The sequence below is a fragment of the Nesoenas mayeri genome (assembly GCF_963082525.1).
Source record: "Nesoenas mayeri genome assembly, chromosome: W".
NCBI classification, from domain to species: domain Eukaryota; kingdom Metazoa; phylum Chordata; class Aves; order Columbiformes; family Columbidae; genus Nesoenas; species Nesoenas mayeri.
Window position 1 is genome coordinate 15,904,730 of NC_137553.1, and position 13,249 is coordinate 15,917,978.

General features: G+C 41.3%; 1 protein-coding gene across 1 annotated transcript in view; it reads right to left on the reverse strand.

Moving 5' to 3' along the window:
- LOC308051424 (dymeclin-like) overlaps positions 1-12,937 on the reverse strand; it is a 66,070-nt gene extending 53,133 nt beyond the window's left edge. Inside the window, 1 exon segment of the mRNA XM_080361849.1 lies at positions 12,641-12,937. Within this exon segment, the coding sequence (XP_080217975.1) occupies positions 12,641-12,924 (284 nt within the window). The 5' untranslated portion in view covers positions 12,925-12,937.
- Between the last annotated feature and the right edge of the window lie 312 nt (positions 12,938-13,249).

Here is a 13,249-nt window from a genome sequence, read left to right on the forward strand (position 1 = left end):
CTTCTACTAGTAGAAAAATAAAAATAAAAAAAAGACAATCCCAGGAGTTGCTGCAAAGGAGCTACAGCGTCTTCGCTAGAATCAACGACCTGATTTATGTGCAAATAAAATTTCCACTATTAGTTCACGGGCATTAGGGTGGATTTATCTGCTACTCACTTTTTGGAATGAAGGGCAAGACTATCCTTATATTTTCAATAAAACAGGTGTTGTCAGGACTTTAAAAGATGGGGATTTTAGCACGTTAATTAAAGTGATTTAAAACACCGTGGCATATAGTTGAACATCGTTCGTGGTAACAACAGTTTGTTCACGTTCACAATATAATCTGTGCCAGAGCTGGAAATGAAAATAAAATAGATTTTGGCTTGAAGAACCTTCACCAGTTTCGAGAAGAATGTCCATCAGCACAGATCTCCACCTTTTAGGAATTTCCAGTGGAAACGAAAAAAGCAAATGTGACAATCAACATGCTCATACTCATGTCAGAAATCCAGATTTGTGTTCTTATTCAGCCTCTGGAGATTTTTACTTTGTTTTCTTCACAAAAAAAAAAAAAAAACCAACAACTTTGAGACCATGAGGTTTAGTTCCAATGCAGAGCAGGTGCTTTTCTCAATACTCAAAAAGCTTCACAGAAATTTGCAGAAAGTATTTTCCCATCCAGCTCTTGTTCAAAAACATCCAACAAAAACATGCATCTTCTGTGACGCTCTGTGAAATGGGACAATTGGCCTTTTTTGGGCTGATTTCTTTCAGCATCCTGGCAACTGAATACACAAACAAGCTACATACATGAAAAAATTCTGGGAACAACAGGAGCTTGGATACTCAAATATACTAAAGGTCTGGGCTTAAAAATTCCCATATTACTATAAGCAAGATGTTCAAAGTTGAAGAATTTAACTAAAATTCTTTAGTTCCCATAATAACAAACTACAGATTTCAGAATTATCTATTATTAAAAATGCATTAACTTGCGAAAGCTCTGCTGTATAAAACAGTGGGACAATATTATTTCTCCTGCACAGTAATTTCTGGACAGAAGGAATTTTAAGAGGAAGAAAAGACTTGGAAAAATAAAGGAAAATAAAACAATGCAAATGTAAAAATCTGCATTTTTACAAGCTGTTTTACAGCCAACTGTACTACGACAGCCAACAGAATAGGCAGCAACTATTGCATTTAATCAAAATCTTACTTTTTTCTTCAAATCCTGAAAGATTTCTCAGATATTATAGACAGCATAACCATGGAAAACAGTGAGAACAGTATCACCATGCATGTGCTCATGGGCAGCTACCACAAGATGAAACAAATTTGGCTTTTAAATGAACAATCCCATGGTTTCTTACCAAAATTTTCCACTCTTCTGGAGAAATTTCTGCCTATATTGGGAGGGACTGATCACACAAACACTCCCTACCCCCGATGGGATGCACGTGTGTCACTTTCCCCTTTTTTTTTTTAGTCCGAATTTGTAACCAGCTTTCAGTGTGGAAGAATGTGGTGGTTGCCACTGATTTTGAACAACATTTCCACCCTTCTGGGAAGGAAAAAACACTTGGAAAACCTGTAGATGCTCCACGGGAGCCTTGTCTCCCACTGGGATTTTGAGGGCCTGGTGGAGTCAATGTTGCTGCTTCTCTTGGCGTGGGCGAGGGGTAATGGCTCCAGCCATTCAGTTGAAAACAGCAGGAGGTCCTGGAGCAACGTTTTTTTTTTTTTTTTTTTTTTTTTTTTTTTTTTTCCTTTAGAGGCAAGACGCAGCCTGTCAGCGATGGAATCCCTGCCTCTCTGGTGTGGTTTAACCCCAGCCGGGAGCTAAGCCCCATGCAGCCACTCGTTCACTCCTCCCTGGTGGGATGGGGGAGAGAATCAGAAGAGTAAAAGTGAGAAAACCCATGGGTTGAGATAAAGGCAGATGAATAGGGAAAAGCCGCACATGCAAAGCAAAATAAGGGATTAATTAGCTGCTTCTCATCAGCAGGCCAGGAGAGCAACGGCTCCATCACGGGTAACGGTAACTTGGGAAAGCAAATGCCATCACTCTGAACGTCTTCTCTCTTCCTTCTTCTTCTTCCCCCCCAAATATACACTGAACACATTCTATGGTATGAAATATCCCTTTGGTAAGTTTGGGTCAGTTCTTCTCTCTCAGCTTCTTGTGCATCTGGCATGGCATGAGAAGCTGAAAAGTCCTTGACTGCTTAGCAATGACTAAAACATCGGTGCATTATCAACATTATTCTCATTTTAAATCCAAAATGCAGCACTACACCAGCTACTAAGAAGAAAATTAACCCTATACCAGCCAAAACCAGGACATTCTCCCCAAAAAACATTCCACCAGGAAGAGGAGAGACCAACATTTGTCTTTTCTGCCTCCACATCCCCTTCAAACACTGATCGTCATTATGGACCAATTAAAACCATCCTGCTTCGGGCAAGTATTTCCCTTAATTAGGGAAAAATTTGATGTGGACAGCAAAATCAGATCAATTCAATGTCTTCTATTAAGCAGAAAATTGACTCCATGATTCATTAGCTGAGGAGTGTCCACTCACTTTCAAGCTTCGCTTCTGTGGATGTTTAAAGCATGTCACTTATATTTATAGCAGTTCACTATCTATTTCAATAAAGGATATTTAAAAATTATTTAAAAAACTAAACAGTATTAAAGAAACTTATCAGCAACAGCAGCATATCCTGTGATATTCTATAAAACATTAAACTGTCCAAGAGAGAAATTAAACTATTCTAGAGCATGTCGAATAAAGAAAACTATCCTGAATTTTATCAGTTTTGTCCCAATTAAATGTTATCAATTATTTCAACAAAAAAGCCAGACACTACAGATCATTATGGCAATAACCAGACTTTCTTTATTATATCATTCTCCTCCTACCAGCTGCTCAGAATGTTCACAGGAATCAAATTTAAGCTCAGTTGTATGAGTATTGGTAGTGGAAACAAGAAGTCAGTCTATAAATTTTGAAGGTAAAGAGACCCAAGATAGTTGGTTAGTGTTCAGGGACTGTTTCTACCGGGCACAAGATCAGAGCATCCCGACACGTAGGAAGTCAAGGAAGGGAGCCAGGAGACCTGCGTGGTTAAACAGGGAGCTGCTGGGTAAGCTCAAGTGGAAGAGAAGAGTTTATAGATCATGGAAGGAGGCGCTGGCCACTTGGGGAGAATATAAGGCTGTTGTCAGAGGGTGTAGGGAGGCAACTAGGAAAGCTAAGGCCTCCTTAGAATTACACCTGGCGAGAGGGGTCAAGGACAACAGGAAGAGCTTTTTCCAATAAGTGGCAGATAAAACTAACACCTGAAGCAATGTAGGCCCACTGATGAACAAGGTGGGTGCCCTGGTGACAGAAGATACAGAGAAGGCAGAGTTACTGAATGCCGCCTTTGTCTCTGTGTACCCTGCCGGAGGCTGTCCTGAGGAGCCCCATACCCCTGGGGCCCCAGAGGAAGGCAGGACAATGGAGGAGTTTGCCTCGGTTGATGAGGACTGGGTTAGGGACCAATTAGGCAATCTGGACATCCATAAATCCATGGGTCCGGATGGGATGCACCTGTGGGTGCTGAGGGAGCTGGCTGAGGTCACTGTTGGACTGCTCTCCATCATCTTTGCCAAGTCTTGGGAAACGGGATAGGTGCCTGAGGACTGGAGGAAAGCAAATGTCACTCCAGTCTTCAAAAAGGGCAACAAGGAGGACCTGAGTAACTATAGACCAGTTAGCCTCACCTCCATCCCTGGGAAACTGATGAAATGACTTATCCTTGGTGCCATCTGTCGCGGATGAGACGAACAAACGACATGGACCAAATTGTTTCAAGATGAAAGCAATAGGTGCCATTTATTGCTACAAGTGCATTTTTATACAATTCTACCAGTTCATGTGTCTTTTCACTATTGGTTACAAGTTACAGCACTAATATCTCATTAGTTAATTTTTCTATCATCCATGTTATTCTTCTATCCCCTTCTCTCTCACGGGTACATCTCTCCTCTCTCCGGATACTCCTTTATTCCCATCCTCCTCAAGGGTAAATCTTAATATCTCAAGGCTGATCTCTACTCTCATATTTTCTGTCAAGGATTCCACAGACCCGCTGCAGTTTCCCACAATTCCCCCTTTTTTCATTTGTCCTAAAAATGCTGCCCTCATTGTCCGCTGCAGGGCCCTTTTTAGCAGAGAAATCATGCATGGCAACATTAGTAACACAACCACAACAATCATCAAAATGATCAGTCCTGTTTTCACTACTGATAACAACCATCCTAAAAACCCTCAACCACTAAGCAATTTATTTAACAAATCCCATCAAAATCTTCACACCCATGTCCTTGAACTAATAACAAAAATCTATCGCAGCCCTACTCTGCCATGTGGCATGTCTTACAGAATCTACATCTAAAAAAAAGTCCACTTAAAGCCTTTTAAGTTCTGTTAGTTTGCTTAACTAGCCAGCATCCTAATTTTCTAAAATATTTAAAGCTTTTAGCTGTGCCAACACCAGATACAAGAGATCCTAAAACCCTTAACCTTGATCCCCAAAAATCTACATTATCATCACATTTTGACTCATATACACGCAAAAAGTGTTTTTCTCGTCTTGCTCTTCTGTGATCTATTATCATAGATACATTGGGCGTTAAGAGAGTTAATAGTCCCAAAATACACAGTCCTCCAACAGCATTAGAAGGAATTCCTGGTCAGGCTCTATCTCCGCAGATCAAGAATACACCATACAGGAGGTTTTTGGGTCGCTGCCCCACATTATTAATGACATCCCTTGGATTCTTCTGTGAGGCATTACACCATCGAGTTTCATTTCTATAGTCACCAATGGTAGCATTAACATTTTGCAGTCTTATCCATTCATGCTTTAGCATATTGTCCTGGCACTTTTCACAAACCAGCTGGATACAAGCGTCCATGGGCACAGATCCCAGCAATTCCAGTTCCTGTGGTTCAATGTCTATTTCCAGGAGGCAATTAATCCAAAGTGCCATGTTGGTATTATTACAGTTTGTTGCAATGCCTTTGCACCGACCACTATTTTGAAACAATTGTGTGATGCTGCTGTAGTCATCAAGAGGGATGCCAACCAAGCATGTGTGGAACGGGTTTTCTGGAGATGCCGTAGCTAGGCATATGGAGTCCTGGTCAGTCATGTTGGCTAAAGTACTCCACATGTTAGTCTTTGTCTGTGCAGGCATCCAAAACACAGCAGCTGCAACAATCATTGTCAGGAAGATGACAGAGGTTTCACGTTTCGTGCCAGCAACCATTGCGGCCCTTGATCTGTAAAGACACAAGCATAACCTCTCCCCCAGGTTATCAATTGATGTGGCCTTTTCCATTGACCAATAACTAGTGATTTGGCCATAACTACTGTAGGTTCTTTTTGATTTAGCATGGTTTTGGGTCATACTTGCAAAGTATTCCATCACATACAATGCTTTTGACAGTTGTTTTTGTGGTGTTTTCCCTACTTCTCCCCCCTTTTTGTTTTAAAAAAGAACAAAACCAAAACAAAAAACACAGTTCAGAAGCAGATACGTGCATTGGACCTTGACTACGTACTCAGAATCACAAATCAAATTTAGAGGTTCCTCCTTAAAAAGCTCTAAGTAATTTAAAGCTATGCCAAGTTCTGCTAATTGGGTTGAACCTTCAATAATTTTTACAGAAGGATGCCAATTGTTATCTTCACACCAAACCACTACAGCTTTATGAGACTTCCCAGAACCATCAACAAAAACTTTGCAAGTATGTAGGATCAGACCAAATACAAGTATGGCCTATGGCCTGATGTTAAAGACTTGCAGGTTCTGCAGCAATTTACATTTTACATTTATGCGTGCCAAAAGCTGTGCTGTTAAGAAAATCAGCTAGTGCAATTTATAAAGACATAGATTACAAATAAAATAAAAAAATCAAAATTAAATTTCACAAATGGTACATATATGACAAAAGGATCATGGCCTATTGAAACTTAAATTAATTCCCTGCTTTTCTTGATCAGAGTAACAAGCAGTATATCAGTCTGCTAGCAATCTCATCATAGTGTCCCACAATAGCCACAGGTTGTTTCTATGTTGTAGCTATAAATAGACAAATCTGCAAGTCCAATCGAACGCAGTCAACCTGTAAGGTTGTCATAAATTTATTCCTCAAAGTTTCCAACTCCATTTTGGCTGTCATATTTATTGGATATTGTTTTCCCTTACCGGATCGAAGTCCTGTTTCAGATCTATCAGTGTAGTATTTGCTTTATCGAAACATTGGCTGTTAATACTAGTGGAAATACAGCATTTGAAATTTCCTTGGAGATTTCTCACTTGCAGCAAGCAGATCTGCACCACCCAAGCAGCTTCTTGTAGGCTATGAAACTAAACAGAATTCTCAGAAAACGTTATTTGAGCTTACAATTTACTTAACAAATCTTAACCTAAGAGAGCAACTATAAGAATTCATGTATTAAAACTTTGTTCCAAATTTGGCATTCCATTGGTCTCAAAAAATGGCCTTTCTTTTGTTCTCTCTCATGACCTCAAAAACTAGCATGGTGAATTTACTAAGAAGTCACAACTAATTACCACAGAATAAGTCTATCAACAAACTTTTGGTTTAATTTTCGAGTTTCATTAGAACTATGGAACCACTGGTGATGCCTTTAAATTTCACCCTCAGACTCCTTCATGCAGTATTACAGCTCTCTAGCAGTAACATTGCTTGGGGGAGGGGTGCGGGGGGTAATAAAACTTCCCTCTCGCCCCCATCTGAGATGGCAAGACCTACAGCCCAGCATGAAAACACATCAGTTTGAACTCCACATCAAACCAATCCGGCTCCACTCCACACTCAAATCAGTACCAGTCTGACCCAGAGAAGCACTGAACACTGTGACCCCCCAAAGCTGACCAGTGTGAAAAGACTGACTTCAGCAAGGAGGTAAAAGTATGAGCTCTTTTTCCCAAATGTGCCAAAACCTAGGAAACAAGACAGAAGCAAAAATAAACAACACCAACAACCCCTGATACAAAGCCGAAAAACAACACAGCGCCACAACAAAAATGGATGACAATACTTCAGGGAATAAAAGAAAAAAAAAAAGGACAGAGCAGAGGGAGTAAAGCCCCCCTTTCTCTGCTTAGCAGTGGGAAAACATGTTTTTTCCTTTTTTTTTTTTCTTTTTTTCTTTTCTTTCTTCTTCTTTCTCTTCTCGCTGCAGTTCAGATATAGCCAAGGCCATGCAGCTGGTATAATCACTGGTACGAAGTGGGAGGCTCTGGCAAACTCCTCAGTTACAATGAGCTGCACATAGGCCTGGGATATTTTGATATTTTGCTCTTTTGTTTTGCATTTCATTTCAACCATAATACACTTTATATGCAATTTCAAGTAGCTCAGAAATAGTTACATTCCTCAGCTCCATTTACCTGTTACAATTTAGAGATGTCAAAAAACAGTATAAACCAGTATAATAAACATAAATCCATTATTCTATTTTCCTAAATCTAAATCAGTTAATATTCTAGCAACTTTTAAATACAACCTCTTCCAAATTCACATCTATCATAGCATTTTAACAATTTAAATGCTTTTCTAACAATATAAGCAATCATTCTAATGTGTAAAGATGCATCCTAAGGGGAGGCAAGGTGGAATGTTAGCAGTGGAACCGGTTGCCATTTTGTAATTATCTCGCCAAACAAGATTCTTTTGGTACCAAATATGAATATGCAAACTAAAATACTGAGCTCAGATATGAAAACCATATATCAAGTTCAAATATGCAGATGGATCACAGTTACACTTATTCAAGACAATATCTCAATTTTTTGCATTGCACCTTTGGGCCGCTTACTGCTCAGCCAGGTGGAGGTACCTCTGGGTCTCCCTGACAAAATAGGTCAGTGCGCGCTGGAGCCCCATCGGCACCCGCCCCCCGCCGCCGCAGCGAGCTGGACTGGGCAAGGCCTTTTTTTGTTTTGTTTTGGTTTGTTTTTTTAGTGTCTCATCTAGTGCGCTACAGCTGTTATTCCAAAACCAGGATTCTTTACATGGTGTGCATACGGAAAAGCCAAATCCACCACACCGAGATGAGACCAGTCTGTCACAGAGTTGTGCAAGTCTGAATGCCAGAATAAAGGTAGCATGCTAGAGAAAAAAAAATAACAGCTAGTACACACAAAATTTACCATCACATTCACGCAGTAAAGAACTAAATTACTCATGATCTTCTGTATTATCACAAAACGCACATTTTGAGTCAAGGAATTCTCATGATTTAACAGACTGTGAACTTATCGTACCATATAACAAAGACCTACCAAAATTGCAAAATGCTTAAACCGATACCCACAAAGAAAACAGGTTAATGAGGAAAGCATCTTGCAGACTTCAACAAGTTTACTGTGACCTGTGTGTTATAAGTTAACTCTCTCTCAGCTTGTTGACGCTCAAATCGTTCCAGATGTAAAACTGTCTGTAAAGATCTAATGATCTCTTGCAGAGATTTATGTTGTCCTGCTCTTCTCACCTTAAAAACAACATTAATTGCAACAAAATTGTATTCTCTGGACACTTTTCCCAGTCATTTAAGTTAAACAGCAGCCAACACTGATTTCAATATTTTACAAGATCTTCCTTCCTTATAATTCCGAGTGCTTTCCTAAGTTTTAAAACACCTCCCAATACTGATTTTTCAGGAACACAACTGAAAACAATTAGTCCTGACCCCATCTTGCAAGTAAAAACCTTGAGAAGGGGGAGGGAGGGGTGCTGCTTGCAGCATGACTGGGAAAAACGGGGAGAGAGTTGTACGGCGCACTTAAAAACAACTAGTAAAACAATTAACTCACATTCCTAACAAGCTGCTTGATTTTCAGAGAGGCAATACACAGAAACACATAATATGTACTGTAAAACTTGCAGATAACATGTTGATAGCAAACATTAGCATTCTCTACTGCTAATTACAACACCAATGCTTCCTTAGCTTCTAAGTTTTCAACCTGCTTATTGATGGCCTCTTGAAGATGGTCAATAAATTGCATGTAATTCTCACTGGGACCCTGATTAATAGTTGCAAATGATTTGGCTGCATTGTTGGTTTCAGGCACCTTTACCATAGCTTGATATGCGAGGTCTGTTGACTGCCTCAGGATTTCAGAAAGTTATCGTGCCTGTAGTTGTGGTGTGTCAATTAGTGTCTCTTCCAGAAATGCACAGGGTCCCGTGGTTCAACTGTAATCGAAACTGGGGGTAAATCCCAGCTTTTTGGTAAGTTCGGTTTACGCTCTGAAACTCTACCCCCACCCTCAGGAATTTGCTTTGCAGCAGTGTGGGAGGGAGACGGGGGCAGGTTGGGGGGACCCAAATCTGTAGGAATTACGTATTTGGCTCGGTCTGGCTCACCACGGGGGGGTCCTCCCCACCTAAATCTCCAGGCAAGAGGGGATATTAAAAAAAAAAAAAATGTCCATTTTTTTCTTCCACGATTGATAGCGGCGGGGCAGAGGGTTGAACTGTGATTAATGGCGGTGACGCAGATGGCAGAACCGCGGTTGATGATGGTAGAGGAGAGGTTCGAGCCGTGATTGATGACAGCGGAGCAGTCGGCCGAACGCACCGCTCCGACCGGTGCTCCGAGGGCCCCTCCTGACATCGCACATAACCCAACACTGTTTTTTCATGTGAGTCTTTCATAGCTTTTATCTGATCTCGGGGCCACACATACGTACGGTCCTCCTTTATTCCTTTTAACTTTCCAAAAAAGTGCCGCGGATCCTTGTCCGTGCCAGATAATATGGACTTGGGTGGTTTTGACGAATCTTTAGTAACAGAGGGGGTCGGAGTAGTACTTAATCTTGCTTTTTCCTCCAAATCTGGCCCAGGAGAGCCAGGAAGACCATCCCCCTCGGCCGCCTCTGCCTTATCCTGTTGCTGTTTTAACTCTTTCAGAGTATCTAATAGCAAGCGCCAGGTTGTTAACAGTTCAGTTGCTTCCTTGGACCCTTGGGTAGCACTGTCAAACAGTTTATCTCCCAAGTCCATCCATTGTGACACACTAAATGCTGTCACAGGATTAACCTCTAAACCTTGTGCTTTGCCCCATAGTAACATTTTTCTTAAAGTCAGTTCCGGAAGGCTAACACCCTGCTTCTTCAGAAGCAGCTTCCATGTGGATAATATAGTACCCTCTTCTTTAGATAAGTTTCCCCCCATGTTCCCGGTAGCTCACCTCCTCCTTAGCGAGGTGTCTTTTCAATCAATTCAGATCATCGGCAGCTCCTTTGACTGCTCTCATCAGCTGTACCGGGCTCCGTCCCCACAGCTCTTCTTTGGCTGTTCACAGCTTTCACGCTGTCACCTTGTTAGGCGAGATCCTCTTCAGGCAGGATCACGTCGAGGTCACCATATGTTGCGGTTGAGACGGACAAACGACATGGACCAAATTCTTTCAAGATGAAAGTAATAGGTGCCATTTATTGCTACAAGTGCATTTTTATACAATTCTACCAGTTCATGTGTCTTTTCACTATTGGTTACAAGTTAAAGCACTAACATCTCATTGGTTAATTTTTCTATCATCCATGTTATTCTTCTATCCCCTTCTCTCTCACGGGTGCATCTCTCCTCTCTCCGGATACTCCTTTACTCCCATCCTTCTCAAGGGTAAATCTTAATATCTCAAGGCTGATCTCTACTCCCATATTTTCTGTCAAGGATTCCACAGACTCGCTGCAGTTTCCCACAGCCATCTCAAGGCATATCAAGGATAAAAGGGTCATTAGGGGCAGTCAACATGGTTTCACAAAAGGGAAGTCGTGCTTGACCACTCTCACTGATTTTTATGAGGACATAACGAGGTGTATGGATGATGGCAGGTCAGTGGATGTGGTCTACCTTGACTTGAGTAAGGCATTTGACCGTCTCCCACAGCATCCCCACAGCTAAACTGAGCGAGTGCAGTCTGGACGATCGAGTAGTGAGGTGAACTGCAAACCGGCTGAAGGAAAGAAGCCAGAGAGTTGTGGTCAATGGGGCAGAGTCTAGTAGGAGGCCTGTATCTAGTGGAGTCCCTCAGGGATCAGTACTGGGGCCTGTATTATTCAATATATTCATCAATGATTTGGATGAGGGAATAGAGTGTACTATTAGCAAGTTTACTGATGACACCAAGCTGGGAGGAGTGGGTGACACACCAGAAGGCTGTGCTGCCATCCAGCGAGACCTGGACAGACTGGAAAGTTGAGCGGGGAAAAATTTAATGAAATATAACAAGGGAAAGTGTAGAGTCTTGCATCTGGGTAGGAACAACCCCAGGTTCCAGTATAAGTTGGGGAATGACCTGGGGATCCTGGTGGACAGCAGGATGACCATGAGCCAGCACTGTGCCCTTGTGGTCAGGAAGGCCAATGGCATCCTGGGGTGTATTAGAAGGGGGATGGTTAGTAGGTCCAGAGAGGTTCTCCTTCCCCTCTACTCTGCCCTGGTGAGACCACATCTGGAATATTGTGTCCACTTCTGGGCCCCTCAGTTCAAGAAGGACAGGGAACTGCTGGAGAGAGTCCAGCGCAGGGCAATGAAGATGACTAAGGGAGTGGAGCATCTCCCTTATGAGGAAAGGCTGAGGGAGTTGAGTCTCTTTAGCTTGGAGAACAGGAGACTGAGGGGTGACCTTATTAACATTTACAAATATATAAAGGGTGAGTGTCACAGGGATGGAGCCAGGCTCTTCTCGGTGACAACCAATGATAGGACAAGGGGTAATGGGTTCAAACTGGAACACAAGAGGCTCCACTTAAATTTGAGAAGAAACTTCTTCTCAGTGAGGGTGACAGAACACTGGAACAGGCTGCCCAGGGGGGTTGTGGAGTCTCCTTCCCTGGAGACATTCAAAACCCGCCTGGACGCCTTCCTGTGTAACCTCATCTAGGTGTTCCTGCTCCGGCAGGGGGATTGGACTAGATGATCTTTTGAGGTCCCTTCCAATCCCTAATATTCTGTGATTCTGTGATTCTGTGAAATGGACATATTGAGAGAAAATACAGCTTTTTGTGCTACTTATGACAAAGAATAGTTTCTTTTAAAAATTTATAATGATACATATATAATTTTTCAATAAAATACATAACTAACCAAATAAAGCATTCGGAGAAGTTCTCAGTTAAAAAAAAAAAACCAGAATGAAACATAAATTGTATCAATAATTTGATCTCAATATCCAATTTGATCTCAGTATCCCATAAATCCAAGGGTCATGTTAGGACATAAAATTATTCATATTCAAACAATCCTCTATCCTCATATCGTGAGGAACATGTCTCCAGTTAAGCAGAATTTCCCCTGGTGCTACAAAGTTTTAGGGAACACCTGAAGACTCTTGGATAACCAATCTACTTATAGGTCAGTTTTATTTATATTTTATGAAATTATGAAGCTGGCTAAAATTTCTCAATTCTGAAGGAAAGAGTAGCCTTGTCCTCAAATAAATTATACTATATTGCTCTTCCACAGGTTGGCTGGAGGGAAAACAAGTTTTGCAAATGGAACCTTGAAGTAGTCGCAGCAACTTAACGCTTCATTTTCATCCGTTGATGCTTAAGAAATACAAACCTTGTGTGTTCTTGAAAGACATAATAGCTTGTCTGTAGGGATTGGACATATCGGGAGCATCAGTGAGATTCACCAAGACAAGGAGAAGCAGCAGACTCTGGTTTGTGAGAGGAGAGCAGCGTTCCAGCTGCGGCCGCACTTTGGTCCCCACCCCGCCAAATGTGAAGACCGTCCACAGGATAGCTAAAAAAACCAAACCAAACCAAAACAAAAAACCAAACAAACAAAACATAACAAAAAACAAACAAAAAACCAAACAAAAATACATATATATACACATTATTTGTGTCCATATTTTAATGCACAAAGCTCCTCTAGAGGAACAGATAGTGTCTGATAGGTCAGAAAAGGGAAAAACATTTCACTTTTGTACAATAAGACAACAGGTCTGACTACTTGATTTCTCAAAATGAAAATTTCAGGAGTAACAGCAGCAGGTGTGGGAAAGAAGGAATTGAAAGATTACTGGAAATTCAAGAAAATTAAGTCATAATAATATATGAAAGGTAAACGAGGAGAGGTGAAACAAAAGCCTGTGTTTGAAGGGGAGAACCTTAAACATGGAGCAGGCACCAGCTGAAGGATTTATGTAGAAATGTCAACAC